Genomic DNA, 22003 nt, shown 5'->3' on the forward strand with positions numbered 1-22003 from the left:
TCTGATAGCCTTCCCGAACCCACCAAGCAATTCCCCATTCCGGTCCGGAGTGGATGAGGATGAGAGATCTCGTACGATGCCATCTCGCTGTACTCCCTCTTTCCATTCTGTCGGAATGTCATCCCCTCGAATACACTACTCCAAAGCAAGTGCGGTGGCACTGCACGTTGTAAATCTTGGATGAGACGAACAGCTTAGTAATACAAGCGCGCGAGGAGCGTATCTCTTCCGCTGAGTTTCCGGAAATCCTTGACGGCCGGACTTGCCGCAGCTGGTTTGATGTCTCCCTCCACCTCGAAGGGCTCGAAGTGACCTCTTCCCTTATCATTTTTGTTCCCTATTTGCGACATAGTAGGTCTCTGGTAAGGTATTTTCTCCTCTGCCTTGGCCCGGATGTAGTAGTGCTGGTCCGCCTCATCCATTCCAACATACCAGCGGTCGTCCAACTGGCGCCCCGTGGGCCCGGCTCCGCATGCACCCTTTAGTCGTAAAGCTGGAGGGCTATTGATTGCGAGAGCGAACAGGTTCTGCGGTTCCGTGAAGTCGGTCATCTGCTTGCCTCTGACCTCGAAGAGCATGAACGCCAGGCAAATGACGTTGGTAACGAAGGTGAACAGTAGAACTATATAGAATACGCCCTGCCACCTCTCCGTGCCACCAGCGGCGTAACCCACCGCGCGCAGCGTCGCATTGAAAGATTGGTAAACTGATTCGTTGAGATAGGTAGTCGAATAGTTCCAAAACGGTACGAATGGTGCATTTTGCGTGCTCAGCAGTAATGTAGATCCAGCCATGACGGCGAGAGCCTCGCCAATGGATGGCAGCTCTGGGTCTAAGGACGACGTATTGGTTTTTCTATCGAACTTCGGAATAAGCTGCGTCAAGAGGCGTGCGTTGCTCGCTGCGCCGTCCATGATGCCCGCTCCTAGGCTTATTGAAGTAGCCCACTCTGACGCGACATTCTTCCAATCGGTCTCCCAGCCCTCGTCTAGGACATCTTCGACTCTGCGGTTGTATTGCATACCGTTTCCTGGAACCTCGCACTCGGAGTCTAGCCTGCCACCGCTGCTCGCCACTTTATATCTAGTCGAGCAGAGGTCGGTCTGCTTGGCCTTCAGCGAACAGAGAACATACTCTGGGCTGAAGTTCTCCGGCGCTGCACCGAGAATGTAAATAGCATCGGCTGTAAACAGCCCCGTCGCGTTGAGAAGGGTATTATATGGCTTGGGGAGTTTTGGAAATATGGGTGGACGCTGGCCGTACTTCTGACCGAATCCAAATAGCTCATCCACCACTGTCCGGTTCAACCAGTCTGGGTAAACGGGGATGTCACCAGGTGGATCAAAGTTCCAGGCTGTCCCGTCAAATTCACCAGCCGTACCTGGCCATTTCGTGTATATCAAGGGGGCCAATTCCTCTTCAGACATCCCAACACAGAGTACGTTCAACGCGGGAGAAGGAACAGATGCCTCAATTTCGTATTCTCCGTGGCCCCCCAGATCATCTGGCTGTCTGATGCCATTAGAAGGATCCCTAGCAGCGGCGAAAATGCCTGCATGAGGCATAGCTGCCGTGACGTTGTTGACCATCCTGCCATATTTCATGGTGAGTTCTGTCATATTCTGCGTTTCGATCCAGCTCCCTATTACGGTGGTGTTGTCGTATAGGGTACCTTGTGGTTTTGGCCGCAGTTTCAATGTCGTAGACGTAGAGATCCCGCTTGTGACATTCTTGCTCCATTCTGCTATATACTGTTCATAATTGTGGAAAGCCTGTCCGACGTGCTCGATCTCCATGCAGGTTGTCCCTCTGTAGAGAGGGTCCATGGTCGTCGTGATGGGAGTCTGACAATTCTCAGAGAGGTAGACCGGATTGGCGAATTTTGTGTACACTTGGCCACAAAGTGTTCTGAGTTCGAGAGGTCCCATTACGAGTTTTGGCGAAACTGTATTTCAACACCGATTAGTGCGAACCTCTACGGGAGATTCCTGCTATGATAGCCAACATTTAGAAGTCGCTTAAACTCACCCAACGCTTCAGCTGCCGTCGTGTACAACATCGCCGAGAAACTTGCCATAAGGGATATAACACCTAGAATGGTCCACCCTGAATATCTAACAGTCTCCCAGTGGGTGATCAGAGTTCCCGGTTGCATAATCCACATACGCATGGTCATATCTGCGATGGTGATACCTCGTGAGTCCTTGGTAACGGCCCGTCGACTCAGTACTTGTCCCAGAAAAGAGACGAAGACAGTCACGAAAGATAATTCAATCGTTTTGGCAAAGAGTGCACTGAGCAGGTTGGCAGTTGACGGCGCGAGACCACCATCAGTTCCAATACTCTTCCCAAAGCGAGGCTTTAACAGTGCCACTGCAAGGTATATGCCCGACAGTAGAGTTGAATAGGTAGCCAGAATAAGAACGGCAACGTGGAACGAGGATAGTGCTTTGTGAACGATCCTTCCATGTGTAGGACATTTGAAGTTATATTGACCTTCGGAAGTGGCGTCAGCCTGGCCCCTTAACTTGTGTGGATATATTCCAAACCTTGAGGTGGACTCCATCCGAATGAGCTGGGAGGAGTTGCTTTATCATTTAAAAGGACCGTCTGCGAACTGTCGAAGGATCGTAACGATTCACGGGGAGGCGGCATGCTTGCTTGGGACTCCGGACCCATATCTAAACGCTGCTGTGTTCCTTCCTCAGAGATCGAAGAATTAGTAGGTGTCCCAACGCTTTCATCCCTGGGGAATAATGGATCCGAAGATTCTCCCTCAAAAGGCGTCGTAGATCGACTTCAACGAAGCCTTTTGGTCCAGTTTTAACATTTGAAGACTTTGACCTGGGCGTGGCTGTAGAGTAGTCGATTTCCGGGACGTGCGGAGAAGAAAGTTGTTGAAATGGATTTTGCGAGTGCGGTTCCAAATCCTGTGGCAGCACGGAAGGAACCAGGTTGGACAGGTCAAGGATGTTGCTCGAATTCGGCGACAGGCGCGAGTCGCGGTTGTCTGGTCCGTCCAACTCCATTGTGCACAGCAATTTCCGAATTCTGTCTATCCACACGAGCCTCGCAGATTTCCGATCATAAAACACTGTTGGATTTGGTATTTTCTGCTTATGCTATTCCGCACTGTAGGGATGGATAGGAATCCTGGGAACTGTTGAATGATCTCATATGAGAAAAGAGCGAAGAGTGTCTTGTCGTGGGAGATAGATCCAAACCCGATACCTGAAACCAGTCTATCTAGCTCTTGTAAACAAAGGAGTCTGAGTTAAAGAGGGAAGGCAAACTAGATACTACGCCCCAACAAGAAGTCGTGCTGATATGAAAGACAGTCCAATCATCAATACCGCAGCTGGAGAAAACAAGTCATGACAGGCATATAAATTGGCTAGGCAGTAGAGGGAAATATTAAACAGTGCTCCTAAGTAAGTATGAACCGATGCGATCTTCTAAACGCAGCAGAGTATCCAGGATACCGAAAGGAAGGAGGGCGGCGGGCGGGCGAATGAAGCATGGCTGCGCCGTACAAAGACAGGAGGGCGCCCACTTAACTGCAAGTACCCTTCTCAGTGATGCAAGTGCCTATTTAAAGCGACCACGTCACTTCGAGATGAAATTGACAGCTCTTTGTCCAAGAGGTAGGTACCTAAACGTCGGTGTTTCAACCAAATCAGCAGCAAACAGCCATCCTAGGTAACGATTTTCTAGCACATAGTGTTGGAGGTCGGCGCTGATTACCTATCTAGGTAAAAAAATTATATATATTGCTGTAGCAGTGAATACAATGTATGTTCCCCCTACTGCAGCAGAAAACGTGAAACTTGTTCAGTCGGGTATCGCAACATGATTTGTGACATATGTCACATGGAAAATGGATAATTTGACCAAAACACAGCAGTAATCAAGTAAACACAACGCTAGGACTAGGGGAGAAAAAGAAAAAAAGGTCTGAATTACGAAAATTAGGTAACGGTAAGGACAGTGCATGGAATAAATAAAATAACCTCTTCAAGGAAAACAGGAGCAACAAATGAACGTAACCGGCAGACAAACATGAAGTCACGGGATGAAAAAGGGTAGCAGACACGATCCTATGCTATGCAGGTCCTGAGACTAGCACTCTTGTCGACCAGGAATAATCCTCATTCAGAATTTCCAGAAAGCTAGGGGAAACTTAGCCCCAAAATGGCCAATATTGACGACTGCCCGCATCAGTTTAATTTCGTCCAAATGAGAGCCACGTACCCCAACCCCTCCTGTGCTGGGACGCAGAAGAATCACTCCCAAATGAGCTCCCGTGGGATTTCGTAGGCGCGATGTCTTCCTTGTGCCCCTTCTCCAGGTCAGGCTGTTCTCGATTCCTTCGCTCGCTCCTTGCGCTCCTTGTGGTAGAATTATTATGGATATTCCTAGGACCAGGTCGCTTACTGTCCTGCAGCTGCGAACTAGAAGCATCGTCCCCATGATCCTTCTTTTGTTGCATATCTCTTCTCGGATCTCGTGGCGGAACTAGCGGGGCCCTCGGGGACTTGGGAAACTTGGGCGTCAATGGCGTCTTTATGGCTTCCGTCACGCGTCGAGCGGAGCGGCGGATCGAGGCTCGGACCTTCCATTGTCGTTTCTTTGCGATGAGGTATAAGATCGCCGATGTGACTGTAGGGGGTAGAGATAATGTTAGACCTCAAGACAAAAGATTCCCAGAGGGTAAGGAGTAGATAGTTGGAATGATGGACGGACCTCCAAAGATGACAACAACCCCCACTATCGTGAAGATAACAATTTGGTCGCGGGTTGAGAGATTGATAGATCCGGACGATGGTCCAGCCGCACCGGCTTCATTCTGGCTTGCAGTGTCACTCGAGTCCGTGGTATATTGGGCGCTGGATAGCCTGAGAAAGATGGCAAGTGTGTAGAAAAAGAGAATTTGTGCTCTTAGGCGCCGCAGTTGGAAAGGGTCTTTCATTTGGACAACGTTGTATTGTGCTGCTCGATGGTAAACTAACTATCTGGGTGTCTGGATGCTCAGCATCAAGGAAACCAATGCAGTGAGAGAATGTTAGTGTTAGAAGATGAAAAGCACTCTTCAGAGATAAAGAGAAAGAGACCGAAGGAGACCAGCCACAGAAGGTCTCTGGCGATGAGAATCATATATCCAGGGAGACCTTTGTGTGACTGTAGACAGTAACTGCATGAAGAAAACCTGAATGAAGAATCCCATAGGCTCGACGCAAAGCGATCCCAAACCCTGAACCGCCATGAATCATCGCTCGTAGTCGAAGGACAATACCACACCAGTCGAGGCTCTTGATACCGAGCATACAGCAAATCAAAGGTGAATATTGGCCAGTATCTGGAGGAAGATGCTCGCTGCTCGCCGTCATACCAAATATGGCTGCAAGGGCGGTAGGTTTTTTAGGGCTGCGGCCAATGGTGGCCTCGCGCTGGCCGCCGAGATCCCCCGCCACTGTCTGCCAAGATGTGCTCATCACGTCCTAAGGTTTCAAGCACATCCAATAATAGCACTAGGCACTTTTTATACGAGAACTTCCCCAGAATTGCCGTAACAGTTCATTCGGCCTACACTACTCAACCATATCTTTCGCTACCCCCTCCCCCCTGTTCCACTGGCTTGGCAGATTGCCGTTCTAAAACCATGTGATTTTGAAGCTATTGGAGGGTACCCAGACACTATGATAGGTCACAGGCTCTAGACAAAGCCAGCCGAGAACAAAATATAAGAAAAGCGGCAAGGTAAATTCCTTGGACAGGGGGTATAGGGTAACGAAAGATATGGTTCAGTAGTGTATAGTATTTTTCAGAAAAGCACGTCACCTTGTGTCAGAAGTTGCCAGAAACCGGGCACTTCAGAAAAAAACACTATAGTATCTTGGAAAGGCAAGTCGAATATATCACTTCCATAAAGAAAAGTTCAGCGTCTTAAATACAATGTTGAAGTTGACAGTTCTAAAATTAGGTAGAATCTATCTTGCCCGAATCCATAGTTTAATTGGGTAGTGACGCTGGGCCAGCCGCTCACACTAGCCCCAACTCTGCGGAACATTTAAATCAGAATGTGAGTGAAATACAATTCAGATCGGAGTCTGACGAAAGGAAGGGAAAAGAACGATCAACCGATAAGGTTGTTCAAACTATTTAAACGTGCATTGAAATTTTGTGGGGGAAGTTCCACTTGGACTTCTTATCCTGCTTGCTCTCGGAGAGGCCGAGACACTCCGCCATGTTGAAGAAGATATCGATGGAGTTGTAGACACCTGCGAAACAGCCAGTTAGAAGCTGATTTTCTCGGACTTCAAAGGGGAGAAGAGCAATAGCAGGAAAGGGAAATTCGGAAAGTCGATAACACTCACCTCCAAACAGCTCCTGGCAGGGACCCATGGCAAAGACGGGCACGTCAGTCAACGAGTGCACACCCTGAGATTCCGAGACTGGAAGGGTTCCATTGACAAGGAAGCCCGTGACAGCATCCTTGTAGTAAGCGTAGTAGTTGTCCGAGTCCTCCACAATTTCGAGAGCCGGCTTACGAGGGCCGTCCTTGTGCACCTGGTAGTTCTCGTGACGGTCCGGGGCGGCGACGACGCCGGCGTGTAGGGTGTACCGCGGGTCCCAACGTGCAGGGAAATGCACTCCCTCCGAGTACCGCAGGGCAGAAGGCCCGCCCATGGTGTACTGCGAAAGACCGGAGTTCTCATAGACGCCAATGGCGTTTCGCTTGGCACGGTCATCTGTCTGCGCGTTGAGATACTGCGTGTCGACGGAACCGGTGACATCAAAACCGTGCCCGTGGTCCGCAGTGACGATAACCAGAGTGTCCTCGAGCTGACCGAGGGCAGCAAGCTTCTCAACCGTGGCACGGACTGTGTCATCAAGCTCTAGCAATTCTCCTAGCGAACGGTCGTAGTCAAGAGCATGCATCTGCTTGTCAATACTGGCGGCCTCAGACATAAGGAACCAACCGGATTCGCCGCTGCGAGCATTAAGAACATCAATAGCCTTCAAAGTCATCTCTTTCAGGCCCGGCTGGTCCTCAGCATCACGACCAGAGCCGTCAGGGTAGTTGCTCTGGTTAAGGAGATTGGACTGGTAGACGTTGCGGTCGAGCCAAGTATTCATAGTAGAGGAAGTGAAGACTCCCAAGGCTCTGGTGTCATTGGGAGCGGTCTCAAGAGCGGTCTTGTTCCAGCTGATGCTGTAGCCCTTGTCCGCAAAAAGCTTATAGTAGTCTTGACCCTTGTACGAGTCTTCGCCGGCAACGAAGTTCTCCGCACCTCCACCGAAGAGTACATCAGGACCCGTCCATTCAGTCCAGGGGTAGTCGGTTAGGCCGTGATAGAAAGAGTCGATGACATTTCCGTACTGGCCACGGTCTCGGGTATGGGCGGTCAAAGCACCAGGAGTGGCATCAGCTGTAGGGAGATCAGCGATGCTATGAGAAAGGAATGGAATCATATCTCTTACCCAAGAAGGCGGTGGAGACAATACCAACACCCGCTCCAGGATACCTCCTACGGAAAATCTCCGCGATGGTTTCGAACTTGGGGTCATCAAAAGGATCAGGCGAAGAGTCCCCATAGACGTTCAGCGCGTTGACAGAGGTCTTGTGACCACTGTAGAGGGCTGACGCGGAGTTGGCAGAGTCGGTGATGAATGTGTCCAGGGAATGGGTCATCTGGTGGCCCAGGACAGGGAACTTGTCCATCTGCATCGTAGTCTGGTACTTGCCATTGATGCTGCGATGGGCGATCAAGCGAGCGGCCGTGATCATGTTGGTCGTCATGCCGTCACCGATGAACAGGACGACGTTCTTGGCCTTACGCATTTTGGGGATGTCACGGACGACCCAGTTGGCCGTGGTTGTCTCGTTGTTGTAGTAGGTCAAAGTGGCCTCGTACTCACCCGGCTCGTAGAGAGCAACCTTTCTGTAGGCCTTGGCGGTGACATTGACGAGCGAGGCCTTGCCCGCATCCTTGGCAAAGAGATCTGCTAGCCGTTAGACTCTTTCGCGTTTGCAGATTGACGTGATGCATTAGAAGAAACTGCCGGAAGCCCAACTCACCTTCATACCAGGAGAAGTCCCATCGTTCAAGTTCAGGCTCGTCGACCTGGAAGAACTCCGTCGCAGGGACGGGCTTCTCTCCTTTCTTGGCAATGGTGAACTTGAAGTTGGGATCGGGCTCTCCCTTTCGAGCTTCGGAACCATTGACAGGAGAATGAACCTCCAGACGGATATCAAAGTACTGTCCAGGAAGGAAGTCCGCTCTGCACAGATGATCAGCGAAGGTTCAGATGAAGTGGGAACAATTCAAAGTTGAAATGGAATGCATACTGGTCTGGAGGGAAGACACAGCCCAGCTTCGGGCAACCGCCCAAGCGCTGGTAATGCTGCGCAGCAGCGCAAGATGAGAAGAGAACGAGACTGGAAATCCAATTGACCCTCATGGTGACGGTCCGCGTGAGACGCAGGGGCCAGGCACAGTAGGAGCTGAGAGCTGGAGCTGAAGCTGTCGCAGACAGGCATGAGCTCCCTTTTATCCCTTCCAGCTGCAGGTCAACTTGCCGGGTCTAGCTCCACGGTCTCGGCGAGGGATCGTGATCGGGCAGGAGCTCGATCGGACATGATGCCCGTTCCCGCCACTTGTGGGGTCGGAAGAGAACATTGCGCATCGATATCAAGCACTGTTAAAAGGCCCTCTTTCTTGGCAGCATGACTGCCGGGGATGCCGGGGGGAAGCTGCGAGATGAGCGAGTTCGCAGGCGACAAATAAAGTCAATCTTTACTCACACGTGCAGCTTAGAAATCTGCTGGCGACGGAGAAGGCGCGGGCCCGTGAGCGCCAAGGAGTGGGCGGCAGGGCCCGCGGCCGCCGATGCCAAGAAAGCCGGGAGTGGCAGTGGCTCGACCAGTCGGCGGAGGACAAAGCGCGGGACGGAGACATGCCGGAAGGATGCCGGAAGGATGCCGGAGGGATGTGTTATGCATTCTGTGCACGACAGACATCTTACATAGGTTTTAGCAAAGTGAGTTGGCCTTGCTCGATAATATGGCTAGCCAGATCCCCTCGAGTTCGTGTAGTAATAATCCATAGTGAGGTAGTTGTACAGTAACGTGCGCAACGTACTGCTTAGAACCTTTTATCTACCTGCCTTTTTAGGAAGGATGTACCCGGCCTGTTGGACCCGCGCTTGTGGTCCCGCCACAGAGCCCATTCGGAGCAAGGAAGGGGAAAACCCTCATTCACAGCCCATAATGGAAGCTTGGAGCGCCTGCCTCGATTATCCACGGATGTCTGAGACTCCAGTTAGCACGTGTGGTATCACCACGTGGAAAGAAAAATTATTGTGCAGTCGATCTAGATTCTAGAATCCAGGTACGGGTATGATCTCAGCCGTCATCGCCTTCCGAGCTTTTAAAAAATGAACATTTTTCCTATCATCATATTAATATGACGTACTAGGGTCTCTCTCATCTATGAATAAATGGCAGGTGTTTACAGGCAATTTAACGGACGTAAAGAGGTGAAGGGGCCTGTTTCCCGAAAAATAAAAGCAAACGAAGCATCTCGCTGGAATTGTAAGTACTCGGGTGAAACCTCGGCCTTAGAGAGGTCACGTCTAGCTCTCGCGTTCCGTATTTTAGATCAAAAACCATACGTCCTTGAGGTTGTTCATGTGGCGATATCGTGAAGGATAGGAGCATATCCTCAGATGCTATCCGAGTTGTTGGCTGGATTAGGTAGTACTTGCCTTTTTCGAGTCAAATGGGCAGGTGCCTCGAATCGTGGGTTCAGCATCGTGGCGTGCCTTTTCACCTGTCGTAGACTTTTTCTCAGCCTTCATCATCCCGCAAAGCTTTGAGATAGTCTCAAGTTCTGTTTGACATCGTCTCGCCTTCAATTCATTTCGGAAGATCAACGTTCCCGTCGTCGTCTCAAGTTGCTTTGGAAGATAGGTTTCCAGTCGGGATTCCCTAACGCGGTACGCCCTTTGAATATTCAGCCCTTTTTCCAAGGCCACAACAGTAGTTGCTGCTCTCTATAGACTTGTATGGTTTTCATCCTTGTCTATCTCTTTCCACAAGCATTGAGGGAACCCAATGGAGTTTCCAACCGCACAGGAAGGCCACCATGCATCTCTGCGGCCAAAAGGCCATCCTAATCATCCGCAGAGCAGGCAGTCCATTTCTCCAGAGCCATATGACAAAATGGATGATGTCCTTCTCCTGGGTATGGCCCAAATAAATGACGATGGTTTGTCCCCAAATTCAAAGAAGGTCATCGAAAAGAATACTGCATCGTTCACTGCAGCAGCACGAGTGGATACTTCCCGGACGACTCTGAGTATCCAGCGTCCGCCTAGTTCGGGGATTGACATTGCGGGCTTCAACTACTCAAGACCGGCGCGACATTCAACTCAATTTTCTTTCCGTCCGCCGCGCGAAAAGTCCTCGGTCGACCCTAGCCAGAAGAATGACTCCAAAGAAAGAAGGGATTCAGGTGTCTGCCTAACATCCACAGATGCTGAGTAAGCCATGCTCCTCAAGGAGGCCCTTCCCTTGCAATACATCGTTGCTAACGCTTGTATTTTATCAAGTCCTACGCTCTCTATCACCTCAAACCCAGCCAATAGACCTACTTCTCCTGAAGCACCTACAGAAACAGCACAAGATTATTCGAAGTTACATATTCGATCCGATACAGACCGTGAAATACTCCGAAGTGAGACGACTGAGGTGATAACGGACAATAGCCATCCCCGGAATTCGATCCCTAAAGAGCATCATCATACAGAAAAAGATGGACGCAACGCGACTGATGGACAAAAACTGCCTAAGGAACATGACAAGCCTAGTGCGTTTCCCATGCTTGCCCTACGAGTCATGATACTGAAGTAAATGTCAGGATATACTGTGACTGCTGATCGAGATACTCCTGTAAGGAAACACATTTTCCTTCCACTGGTATATATCAGTGTCGTTCGGTACCCACGTTCTATGTATTCGTTTGGCAATTCACTTGATCTTGGTGGAAGAATATTCTTATCTGCCGACTTTTCTGTATTACACTATATGAAAAATTACTAATAGTAAGAAGGCTGAAAACAATATTCAGCACTCCTTGACAGACAATGGGACGACGCAGCCGATTTGCCCATCAAATCCGTCTACTGCACCAAATTGGCATGTACTAGGACCATCAAATCAACAGACGAAAGTGTCGAAGCGTCACAACAAGCAGAAAACGAAAGCGACCAAACCCGGACCCTCAACACCGGTTCCCACTTTCAACTCCAGTCCTCAACCCTCTGAAGAGGAACTCTTCTATCTTATCATTCACAGATTAAGACAACGTGAGGAAAATGAAGCTGCTGCCTCCGCCATCCATGAACAGCTGAAGACGGAGATACTTGGACTCAACGAGGAAAACCAGTCCTTGAGAGCGCAACTGGAGGAATCTGATATCCGTCAACGCAAACAGGAGTCAGAACTCAGTTCTCATCGAGGTCAAGTAGAATACTGGAGAACCAAACTGGCAAAGCTCAAGCGATTCCTCAATGGGCTAGGAAAAGACTACGAAAACCTCCGAAGCGAAGCACGCAATCTTAAATCGACCCAAATCTCGTTGTCTGAAGAAAAGGGTGAACTGATCAAGTGTATTCAAGATATGAAATCTAATGTAGATCAAGTCGCCAGCAAGATCAGCAAACATCCAGGTCAACTAACCGAAATGAGCAAAACAATCCAATCACTGATCGAATCTTTGAGATCAGCAGAGGAAAAGACAGAAGCTCATCGTAAGCGTCTCTTAGAAGAACAGGAGCAGGTGTCAACACTACAAGATTACATTCAGAATTCGTCGAAAAAGCAGGACAAAAAGTTGAATTTGATACGGAACAAGCAATCGGAAGTCCTTAGCAAGTTGAGTTTGGCTATTGACCATGTCAATAAGCAGTGGCAATCGTCGCATACAAATCTTCAGTCTGTGCTAGGTCCTGCAGTTAACGAATCTTCACAGCTCATAAAGGCTCTACACGATAAGGAACTAGTAGAAAAGACAGACCTAGAGCGGATAAAAGAGTCAATAGGAGCAGTTACTGCAGGGTCGGCTCTTTCTTGCTACAAAGACATAGCAATGCAATTCCGTGCTAACAATCTTGACAGTGTACAATCCTTTGCCATGCAGATGTCGAAAGACGCCGAGAAGGATTCGAACATTCAGAACGACATAGGAATGAAGCTTAGCGAGCAATTGGAGAAAATTGAAGCGGCGTTAGGCTCTAATATGAACCTATCCGAACAACTCACGCAGGCGTACGAAAAACACGGGAGACTAGAAGAGAATTTGAAGACCGCTGAGTCAACTATTGCTAGTTTGACCACGACCGTCGAAGATCTCAAGCTGCAAGAGACGAACCTCAAGCAACGCGTAACAGAGTTAGAAGCAGATCTTTCTGAGGCCCAGAAGCGGCAGGAGGTATCCACCGGAATTAATACCTCCCACAAAGATTCGGAGGCACCGGAACTACGAATTCAGCTGGAAGCAACATCCGCAGCTCTAAAAGAGGCAGAGGAGAGACTGAGAATAAAGGATTCCGAAATAGAGTGTGTCAACCAATCGTTGCTTGAAGCGAAAAACATGGTTCAGGAAACCGAGAGACATGTAGAAGAGATTGCATCGGAAAAGAATGCCTTGGCGGAGGAGATAAGAGGCGTGGAGCTAAAAGTTCGTGAAGAGCTAAGCCGCGCAAGTCTGATATCGCGGGATCAAAATAGAGCCCAATTTGAGCAACAGCTCCACAAGATTAAACGTGAAAAAGCTATTGTGGAAAAAGAATCCGCAAAGATGAAAGAGCAACTCGATGCCCTGCAAGCTTCGCTGGTAAGACCCGTCCAGACAAAGTACGAAGTGGACTAAGAAAGAAGCAGATTCAATTAGAAGCATTATCCAAAGGGAAACAGGCCGAGTTCCAAGCTCTGGTATGCTCCTTGCAAATCATCTTCTTGGAGTCTGCTCACAATTGCTAGCTTGCGAGCAAGGACGAGAGGATACGGAGCCTTGAGGACACGCAGATTGAGCATTCAGCGACAATGGCAGCTAAAGAGGAAGAGGTAAGGAAATATAAAGATCTAGAACGCTCTCATGCCAGCGAGCTTACTACTCTTCAATCACACCTCAATGAAGCAAATGCAGAGATCAACAATCTTCGAGAAACAATATCCAGCAAGAAATGCAATTCTGAAAACCCCAAGGAACTTCTGCAGAAAATCGACCTTCTTGAGACAGATTTATCCAAGAAAGAAGAAGAGATTACATCCCTACACAGTGAATTGGACAGTTCGAAATCAGAACGGCTTGCACTGGAATCCGACAAAGAGAGGGCCAAGATGGGGATTCACACACTCCTCCAGAAGGTTCAGGACTCTGAGCGCTGGATCAAGAGAGCTGAAGAGACTCTCCGCAGACTAGAGATCCTGAATCAGAAAGAGACGCTCCCAGAAGTATGGAATTTTATCGAAGAGCGACTCAGGGATCGTTTGCACAATCTGCCTCCAGGGAGTCTGCATTGCAGGAATAATGTTACTCAGGAGAGTTCGAAGTCTTCAAAGAACAATTTTACGAAAGCCAAAAATGAGAGACAAAATCTAAATACGATTATGGGATCCCGGGCTGAAGGGTTTGTCCGTACCACCGAATTTATATACCGGACTCATGACGCTCGGACAGAGACGCCTGCGTTCTCAAAGCATTTTCCACGGTCCCAATCTGAAAGCTCTACTAAACTTCCGGGCTCCCTTCCCGAGAAGCAGCTTTCGAGCTCAATCGTGCCATTTTCTCAGGTACAGAACACCTTTATTCCGCAAGCTCCATTTTCGCCGGCCGGTGATCTGAGTGAGCTCGGTAATATGCTTCCTTTGACGCCGCAGCAAGGGAAATCTGCAGACAAGGAAGACAATCGTCCAATTGGAGAAACGAAGTCCGACCAACAAAGGTCTACCCATACTGTTGCCAACAAGGCAGCCCCTCCGTCTGCTCAAAACAAAGGCAGACTGGACCTTGACCATCGCAGCGGGACTATTTCGGTTAATGACGCAGAGTCAGAGAAGAACCAAGACACGGGTCAGACTTCTGAGAGTTATATGCAGAGACCTGAGCAAATTACATATCTTGGATTGAAACGTAAAGCGACGGCACGCGAGACACAGAACAGCCTGACAAGTGTAGAGTCTGATGCGAAACTGGATTCCCAGATTACCAGCCAAGCGGACATAATAACAGCCAGCACGAGCCCCAAGAAAGGAACATCTAACATAAATCAGCAGCCTGATGCGAAAGGGCCTCTCAAGGGCATTCTCAAGGACCCTACGACCCGCAATAGCCTTCCAAAGGGTGTCACGACAAAGACAAGTACGAATAGCTCACAAAACAAGAGAGTGAAGCAGTCTCCGAAACAGACAGGGACATTCTCGAGACAAACGCATTCAAGCTCAGAATACTTCGGCAATTCTGGGAGCCCTGCGTCCTCTATAGCTTCTGGGAGTAGACGTTCGAACGGACACGCGGGCTTCCAGAGGCACCCGGTAATAACACGAAGCCATGGACGTGGTCGACGCAGGTCTCGTGGTATGTCTGCAGCTCCATAATCACTATAGTAGATACTAATGTTAAGGTAGGAGAGCGCTATAACGATCGATTCAGTCAGGAGATCCCAGCTTCGCAGTGAGACGTCAGCGCGATGCGCGCAATATGAATGAAAGAGAGGAGTACTTCAGAGACTGACAGTGAAATGCGAATACTAATGGGCGTTAGAGGAAGGCATCTTACTTTTATAGTGATAAGGGTATTTATTTATAATGTGGATGCGAGCTTCACAGATTGCTGGATTTATTTCAATGTGCAAAACAAATTGTTAAAACAGGGGTGCTTTGATGAAAGATCGAATCGTGTATTAGAGATGAGAGAAATTTTAATAGAAAATAATGACCCAGATTTTATTGCAATTAACGCCAGTCTCAATGCAGAGTTGGGAAAAGGAAGCGCAACTGCACAAAGGGACTTGCAAGAAGCTTCCCGTCTATCATCGCAGTTGCTGCCATATAATATACAATAACCGACATAAAGCAGAATCTGAGCTGTGCTCCCAGGCCATGTAGAACCTCCATCACAACAAGTCTTCCAGACACACATATTCATATCCAGTCGTTCCTTTTACTAGGGGCATCGTCTCAGCTACCACATCGCCCCTATGCCGCTTGTTTGTTTCCTTCATATCGCAAGCGAACAGTTCCATATACTCATACAGCCAAGGAATGAGGAGACAAGCCGCTTATTTCGCCCTTCCACCCTTGGTCGCCTCGAGGAAGAGCACCTTCTTCTTCACCACCGGGTCGTACTTGAGCATGCTGAGCGGGCGGTGCGTACGTGGTCGGACCATTGTGCGGTAGTAGCCGGTCATTGCCATGGAGATGAGACGGACGGCGACGGTTCGCGACTTGGCTGTGCGGTGGGAGGGGATATGTTAGCCTTTGATCTATTCAATCCAGTTTTTTGGCGGGGGAAGGGGGGAGAGAGGGCGCGCGGTGCACTTGCTGACACGGAGTGACGTGACCGGATAAAAGAAAAGAAAAACGTACCTTTCTTCGCCATCTTAACGGATGTGTGGATGCGCTGTGCAGTCGATACGCAGTGAGAGGCTTCGCCTCGGAGGTTTGTTTCGTTCCGCTGGTCTGTCGGTGGTGGTCGACGGCCAGACAACCGAAAAGGAAGAAAGAAGACTCTAAGCACCGATCAATCCACGCCGACTAATCCAATTGCAAGGATCGGATGTGCTTCGCACGCACGGAGTTCTGGACTGGGCGATTTGCAGGCTGCCTCGCTGTCGTCGGAGCTGCGGACGAGAAGTTCCATCTTGAGATATGCTCACGTGATCTCAATGCCCGCATCGGGACTAAATGGGAATAGTGCAAGTGGGCTCCCGACCGAGCCCCCCGCGGGCCTTGGACTGGCCCGATCGGGGGCATACCTCTCTCCGACCTATCGCGCTGTTAACTTCATCTTGATGCCGATTAATTGAGAATTTGACATCGGGTTATTCGTTCTCTGTGCCAGGAAAGGATGACTGGTTATACTTGATGGTCTCTATATTGCTGGCACTTTGATTCTAACAACAGGCATGAACCGCACATTCTGGAGTTATCGACATTTCCAGTACGCAGTAATCGGCAGCTGCGATCATCTGATGTCTGTGGAAGATACTTCAGAATGGCCCTACTTGTTCAGGCTCTCTTATGATCTATTTTAACAGGTTTTATTACTTGTTTCTTGGCACTGTCCTTCAACTATCATTAGCCTTGATCGGTTTTAACATCGTTGTGCACGTTTTAGTTTGTTTATATATTCGTTGTGATACCAAGTTGCCTATCGATCGTTCTACAGCAGCAAACAGTATATCCATCGATTCCTTCCAAGGACTGTGCCCACATGTCGCGTTCTACTTTCGGAGCGGCTTGACCGCTTCGGATAGCTACCACTGGGCTCTCCCGGTCGGATCCAAACAGACCATGACCCTTATCAGGCTATTCAGTATCATGTCAAGAATACTATCCAACCAGCTGTTTGGGATCAGCCACGAGTGCTCGAAGTTACAAAACTCGCAGAATACCCGACTTCGCCTGCTGACCTGTGTGCTGATCCCTAAGGAAAGCGACGGGTGTGGATGGAAGTCTGCGGCATGTGCTCGCACCTCAGGGTAAGCGGGATTTGAACTGCGCATTGCTGGTGAAGTGTGCCGTTACGACGCTCGACGCTGATAGTGTGCTGCCTATATCCAAGGTCCCCGATTGGGATGCCATTGATCGCCAATGCGGAGACCACATATTGCATAGAGAAAAGATGCGGGGACATAGAGGGCCAGTGCTTTTCTTTCGGATCGGAGCCGAAATCATTGGAGATATCGGCTTGGGATACGCTGGAGGAACGGGAGATCGTCCCATGATCGAGGATCGAGCAACCCTCCCCTCCGGCTCGGGCCTTGGACTTTGACTCCTTTAGCTCCGGTACCACCCGCTTAGGGAGACCTATAGATGACCGCGTGAACGCTTTCGAGTATATCCAGAGGGGCAGATCGACAAGATACCTTGCATCTCGAGAGCAAACGTACAGATGGATCACCATGTGGTCACATGATGCCACCTCAACCCTTGGGTAAATGTAACTCCCGCGCTTTTAATACGCGATCCTTATCAGATGACTAGAAGATCGCGAATCTTGTCCACCCCTCAAGGTCTCCTATCTGCGCCGGCATTTGTCGCTATCTGAGACAATAGTACACCATCAACTCGCGACTCGGGAAATCAGAATCAAGATTGCTATTACTTGCAACAGCAAAAGTAGATTCCAGTGCCGCTTTCGAGTATATATCGCATATTTGCTAGTCACCCGACCCATGACATCCCCCCCCCCCCAAGTCAAGCGTTCATGCAAGTGTAACAAGCCACAGTTAAACCGCTTCTGGACAGATGATATTTCTGTACTACCCTACCTGAAGATCACACTAGAATATTTTTCTTATTTCCACGTTTCCGTCATCTTTCCTCCACGACTTGGCGGTGATTGCGCTTTCTGTAAGCCGTGATGATAATAGCTGTGCCAAGCCACAGCTGACAGCTGACAGCCCCCAAAACTTCCCGCGCTTCTTCCTACTAGTAATCTACTGTCTGGTATTGTTCAGGGCCCATCGTACTGCAGCACCTCTAAACCGATTATTTTTCGTGGTCTTACAGGACTGGAATCTTCTTGATGATTCCGGTCGAGTTCGCAATAATCTTAAACTTGCGGCTCACGCACACTAAGGCTAGCCAGCGGGTTTTGTCTCCTATTACCATTTGTGGCATGGAGTATAAATGGTACTCTACAATGGCCGAGACCCTCAACTCAGCATGCAAGGATTCAGGGATCATGGATGCAATGGATGCCTAAGTAGTAGCAGTAACCATGCAGTGCATTAGCTGACCAAGGTGTCGGAAAATAATAAGCAGCTAATTGAAGAGTTCGACTTCAAGGCGCCACAAAAGTTTCGCCTTTTTCGCGAATAATTCGTCTTGTTTTTATAGTTTTCAGCTGTGGTGGTTTTGAGAGTTGTGAAATTGTGATGCCTTCCTGCTTGCCTTCCTGCAGCTTTCAGCTGGGAATAGATGGATGGTGTCGGTCATGCCGAGATTGGTTAGTAATTTTATGAAGTTTGTAAGTATACTTACCTTTTATTTACCTACTTAATTGGTTGGCAAGATGGATTCAAGATGAGGTTACTTGGAGAGTGCCAGTGCTCTGTGATGCTTTCATTGACTAATACTAAGTACATGAAGCGAAGATATAAAGACTTGACAGGTTCATATGGTACAGTTGTACAGTACATAGAGGGGGTGCGCCCTGCAACTCTTCATGGGCATTATGGTGACATTGAAAGGAAGAAAGAAAGACGAGGAAACAATCATTCTGGGGATGCCCCCACATTTTTTTTTCATTAACATTGCAGTGGAAATAAAAAAGAAAAGAAAAAGAAAGATTCATTACCCAGATACAAAGTTGAGAAAGAAGATGCAAATTAAAAAAGAAGACATTTAGAACAAGACCAGTTAGGATTGCACATGTCGTGACAGATCATCATGCATCTCAGATACCCACACAAGGCTCTCTCTCTGCTTCTGTGTGGATTGTGGCTAGGCTACTACCTAACAGCCTCAGCCACACGACGTGAGGGCAGCAATGCGGCTGCTCCTTCTGAGTGGTTGTTCCTGCTGCGTTTCATCGTCCTCCTCACTCGAGTGGCTTGAGGGAACAAAGTCATCATCATAATCGCCGTGCTTCGACTTGCACCCCTTCGACAGACGCTTGGTCTTCCTGGTGTGGTACTTCTTAGTCACTTTGTTTGCGGTTGTGCTGCGGGTGGAGTATCGACGTGGAGTTGGAGTTTGTGCACCTGGAGGTACTTCAGCCGGGGCAGCTGCTGCGGACTCGAGCTGCGGAGGTGGAGCTGGAGGGGAAGGTGTAGACGGAGCAGCGGCATGACGGGGGATGTTCTCGAGGACTTGTTCTTCTTCGGATTCGCGCTCTTTCTTGACGGGAGTAGGTGTGAGTTCGCCCTCATCTTCGTCATCGTCGCCGTTGAGCTCCTGCTTAACGTCTACACTGCTATCAGTGGTATCCTCAAGGGCAGGATGATTTAGATATGGACTTTGATCCGGCCGATCACGTTCGATAGAGTGCACGAGAGGGTTCGTCATCCGCGGAACACACCAGCGGTTATTGTGAGACATGTACTGGAACTTCTGCCGATTGATGTCCGGCGTCTGCTCGCTCATGATCTCGGTTCTGTCGGGATCATACTCGCTGTCCCAGCTTTCGGGGAGACGAGGTCGTGCTGGACTGGTGCTCGTCGGTGTGAAATTGTGTTTTTCTGGAGTCTCGGGCAGGTTTGTCTCGAGGCTACGGACCCATTCGATGGTACGTTGGTTGACTGGACGGAAGATTGGCGTCTGTACTGGTGGTGGGAGACTGCTGGTCTCGTCAAGAGCCGCTTCTTCAGCGGCTTGAAGGAGGTTCTGAACGCCCTGTCTGATGATGACCTCCTCGTCTTCCTCTGCTTCTTCTTCCTTGACATATTCAACGTGTTCGACGGTTGCTGCGGGGCCAGCAGGATCGCTGCCAATACTTGACAGATCGTCGTCGTCAGCTTGTACTAGCTGGCTAAGGCCCAGCGCAAGCCTGCTGACGTCGAACGGAGGAAAGGCACTCTCATAACGGGCATCCATGATCTGCCGTATATGAGGGAGCTTCTCAACTGCGCACAAGGCGCGGTGTAGCTCTTGAGCCTCCCGATTTCCACCCTCGACGTTTGGATCCACGGGCATTGTTTCGCGAAGTTTGAAGTATTCAGGGATCATTTTAAGAAAATGAAAGAGAGTTGATGAGACAGAAAGGCAGGATGAAGACAACACAACACACTAAGTCACAAAGAGGACAGGGGAAGATGAATTGTTGAACGGGCAAAAGGTGCGTGAGTGTAGTGAGCACGGTGAATGAAGGTGAGAACAAGCGAGACAATGAGAAACGACGCGCTAGAACGCGTCCTAATGGGATTGAACCAAAGGTAACAGTCTTATGGGTTATATGGAGGTTTATGAAAGGGAATTGTGTGGCAAGAGGATGGAAATGCTAATTAGGGCACAGACAAGACGACCGGCGGCCACCGCTGGCAAAGGTCACGGGAGTTAACAGCCTCTATACGGTAAGTTTCACCGACTAGATGGAGAATGCTATCTCTCAATGTGTCAGAGAAAGGTCCAGTGGACATTATGGAAAAATCATCCTGTGGTTTTCTCTGGTTCCTTCCTCTCTTTGCATCAATATGTATATAAATACTTCTGAAGATGGATGTAGAAGTAACACCGGACTCAGCTCTTTGACAATCAGCCCATTCTTCATGGGCAGAAGCTTCTCAGAGCTATAATAGACATCACTATCAGTTTACCATGTACGAATCCGTCCATCAAGTCAAGAGACTGAGTGTAATCACGTGCCCTGCAGGGTCTTGTGCTTCTTGTGAAGCTGCTCAACTGAGATTTCTCTACAAGAAGATTCCTTTCATGATCCCTATCTGCAATAAAGTGATTTGAGTATGAAAGACTGGAAAGAAAGGAAGAAAGTGTTCATATGCAACAGACAGATAACGAATGATGATGCAGAACAGAGAGAATGATGTTAGGACAGGGCAAAGGACAGAAAGGATATAGCGGAATGATCTACGGATATAGATCTTCATTCATTTAGCTAACTTCGTAGCCTTGATACCTATGTGCTAACAGAGGCCCGCCTTTCTGCAGAGTCCTACATGAAAGCATCTAGTAACAACAACTGGTTTAAGCCTCGCCCAAAGATAAAGGACCTGGAGAGTCGGGGGTGAGGCGTGCAAACGCCTGAATTAGTCCCTCCGTCACCGTTTGAAAAGTATAGCTCCAGGCATATGGTAAAAGGGACACAATGCAGATGCAAGTTGAGGTTGAAAGTCCCAGACTTCTTTCAGATGATGTTATTCGAGACGGATGTGTGAATATAGTTGGATAAACTGTGGGATTTCCGAGTGGAACATGACAGAGAAAGACTTAGTCTGGACGTTTTGTTTCCCTTCAATTAGATTATTAGATTGCATGAACGTGTTAGATATGGGTAGTTGAGAGATTGAAATTTATTTGCAGGATGTCTGACCCTCAACGCAAGGTGAAGCTTCATGTAAAGCAAATCCAACCCCGTGGATAACGTACCCATTGACAGTTAACACGATATCCAGCAATCACGGTTCGAAAAAGTCTCCTGTTGCCTAGATGGATATACTATATAAACTTAAACTTGATGGTTCGACCCGGATACATACAGAATATCATGGATTGAATCGATAGCCCCTTTGGAGAGATCGGGAAATTTCCAAACTATGTATCTACATGTACCCAAGCCTTTACCCAACGCATCATGTGTCATATATAGACGTTATTATTATGTGTAACTGGAGCCTTGCCAATTTTTGGCCATGTAGTACTTCTCCAGTGTGTCATGGATGTGACTGACGTGCCTACCTTCCTAACCAAGGGGAGCTGTAGGGTACAGTTGGCCTTTAGCATGCTCATCCAGCCGGTATCCCCCAGATTGGAATGGAAGCGGGACAGGACATGGATCGAATGACTCAGAGCTAATGACCACGTGGTGCCTTCCCCTACTTGAGCGTGATGCAAAGGGCGTACAATTCTACGGAAAATGTGACTAGCTCTGTCTATCCAAAGAGCAAACAAAGGAATGGACTTCGTGTAGTCTTTTTGATTGTAATTGCTACCTAGCCTAGCTCTAGCTATTTCGAACGATCTCAAGCATAGAATGCATGCATGTCAAATGCGAAGGCTGCATAGCCTGTGAAACGTAACACAACAAAGCACACA

The 22003-nt window shown here is 48.8% G+C and overlaps 7 protein-coding genes across 7 annotated transcripts; 1 reads left to right on the forward strand and 6 right to left on the reverse strand.

Moving 5' to 3' along the window:
• Positions 1–194: 194 nt before the first annotated feature.
• VTN00DRAFT_5051 (uncharacterized protein) lies at positions 195–3029 on the reverse strand (the record flags this gene model as incomplete). Its single annotated transcript, XM_069431542.1, has 4 exons — positions 195–1945; positions 2029–2091; positions 2167–2522; positions 2737–3029. 4 exons carry the CDS (start codon positions 3027–3029, stop codon positions 195–197), a joined length of 2463 nt encoding a protein of 820 aa, XP_069290566.1.
• A 1193-nt stretch (positions 3030–4222) lies between these two features.
• On the reverse strand, positions 4223–4969 carry VTN00DRAFT_5052 (uncharacterized protein; the record flags this gene model as incomplete). The annotated part of the gene is made up of 2 exons (XM_069431543.1): positions 4223–4659; positions 4744–4969. 2 exons carry the CDS (start codon positions 4967–4969, stop codon positions 4223–4225), a joined length of 663 nt encoding a protein of 220 aa, XP_069290567.1.
• Positions 4970–6159: 1190 nt separating this feature from the next.
• On the reverse strand, positions 6160–8463 carry VTN00DRAFT_5053 (uncharacterized protein; the record flags this gene model as incomplete). Its single annotated transcript, XM_069431544.1, has 5 exons — positions 6160–6278; positions 6375–7430; positions 7483–8004; positions 8081–8283; positions 8351–8463. 5 exons carry the CDS (start codon positions 8461–8463, stop codon positions 6160–6162), a joined length of 2013 nt encoding a protein of 670 aa, XP_069290568.1.
• A 1762-nt stretch (positions 8464–10225) lies between these two features.
• VTN00DRAFT_5054 (uncharacterized protein) lies at positions 10226–14742 on the forward strand (the record flags this gene model as incomplete). Its single annotated transcript, XM_069431545.1, has 7 exons — positions 10226–10545; positions 10615–10871; positions 10923–10954; positions 11115–12121; positions 12182–12899; positions 13046–14642; positions 14693–14742. 7 exons carry the CDS (start codon positions 10226–10228, stop codon positions 14740–14742), a joined length of 3981 nt encoding a protein of 1326 aa, XP_069290569.1.
• Positions 14743–15345: 603 nt separating this feature from the next.
• Positions 15346–15926, reverse strand: VTN00DRAFT_5055 (mitochondrial 54S ribosomal bL33m domain-containing protein; the record flags this gene model as incomplete). Its single annotated transcript, XM_069431546.1, has 3 exons — positions 15346–15515; positions 15653–15795; positions 15856–15926. 3 exons carry the CDS (start codon positions 15924–15926, stop codon positions 15346–15348), a joined length of 384 nt encoding a protein of 127 aa, XP_069290570.1.
• A 786-nt stretch (positions 15927–16712) lies between these two features.
• VTN00DRAFT_5056 (uncharacterized protein) lies at positions 16713–17902 on the reverse strand (the record flags this gene model as incomplete). The annotated part of the gene is made up of 2 exons (XM_069431547.1): positions 16713–17154; positions 17799–17902. The coding sequence occupies 2 exons, from the start codon at positions 17900–17902 to the stop codon at positions 16713–16715; spliced, it is 546 nt and encodes a 181-aa protein (XP_069290571.1).
• An 855-nt stretch (positions 17903–18757) lies between these two features.
• Positions 18758–19927, reverse strand: VTN00DRAFT_5057 (uncharacterized protein; the record flags this gene model as incomplete). The annotated part of the gene is made up of 1 exon (XM_069431548.1): positions 18758–19927. The coding sequence occupies one exon, from the start codon at positions 19925–19927 to the stop codon at positions 18758–18760; it is 1170 nt and encodes a 389-aa protein (XP_069290572.1).
• Between the last annotated feature and the right edge of the window lie 2076 nt (positions 19928–22003).

The sequence above is a fragment of the Thermoascus crustaceus genome, assembly GCF_041956765.1.
Source record: "Thermoascus crustaceus strain CBS 181.67 unplaced genomic scaffold VTN00scaffold_2, whole genome shotgun sequence".
In the NCBI taxonomy this organism is placed as follows: domain Eukaryota; kingdom Fungi; phylum Ascomycota; class Eurotiomycetes; order Eurotiales; family Thermoascaceae; genus Thermoascus; species Thermoascus crustaceus.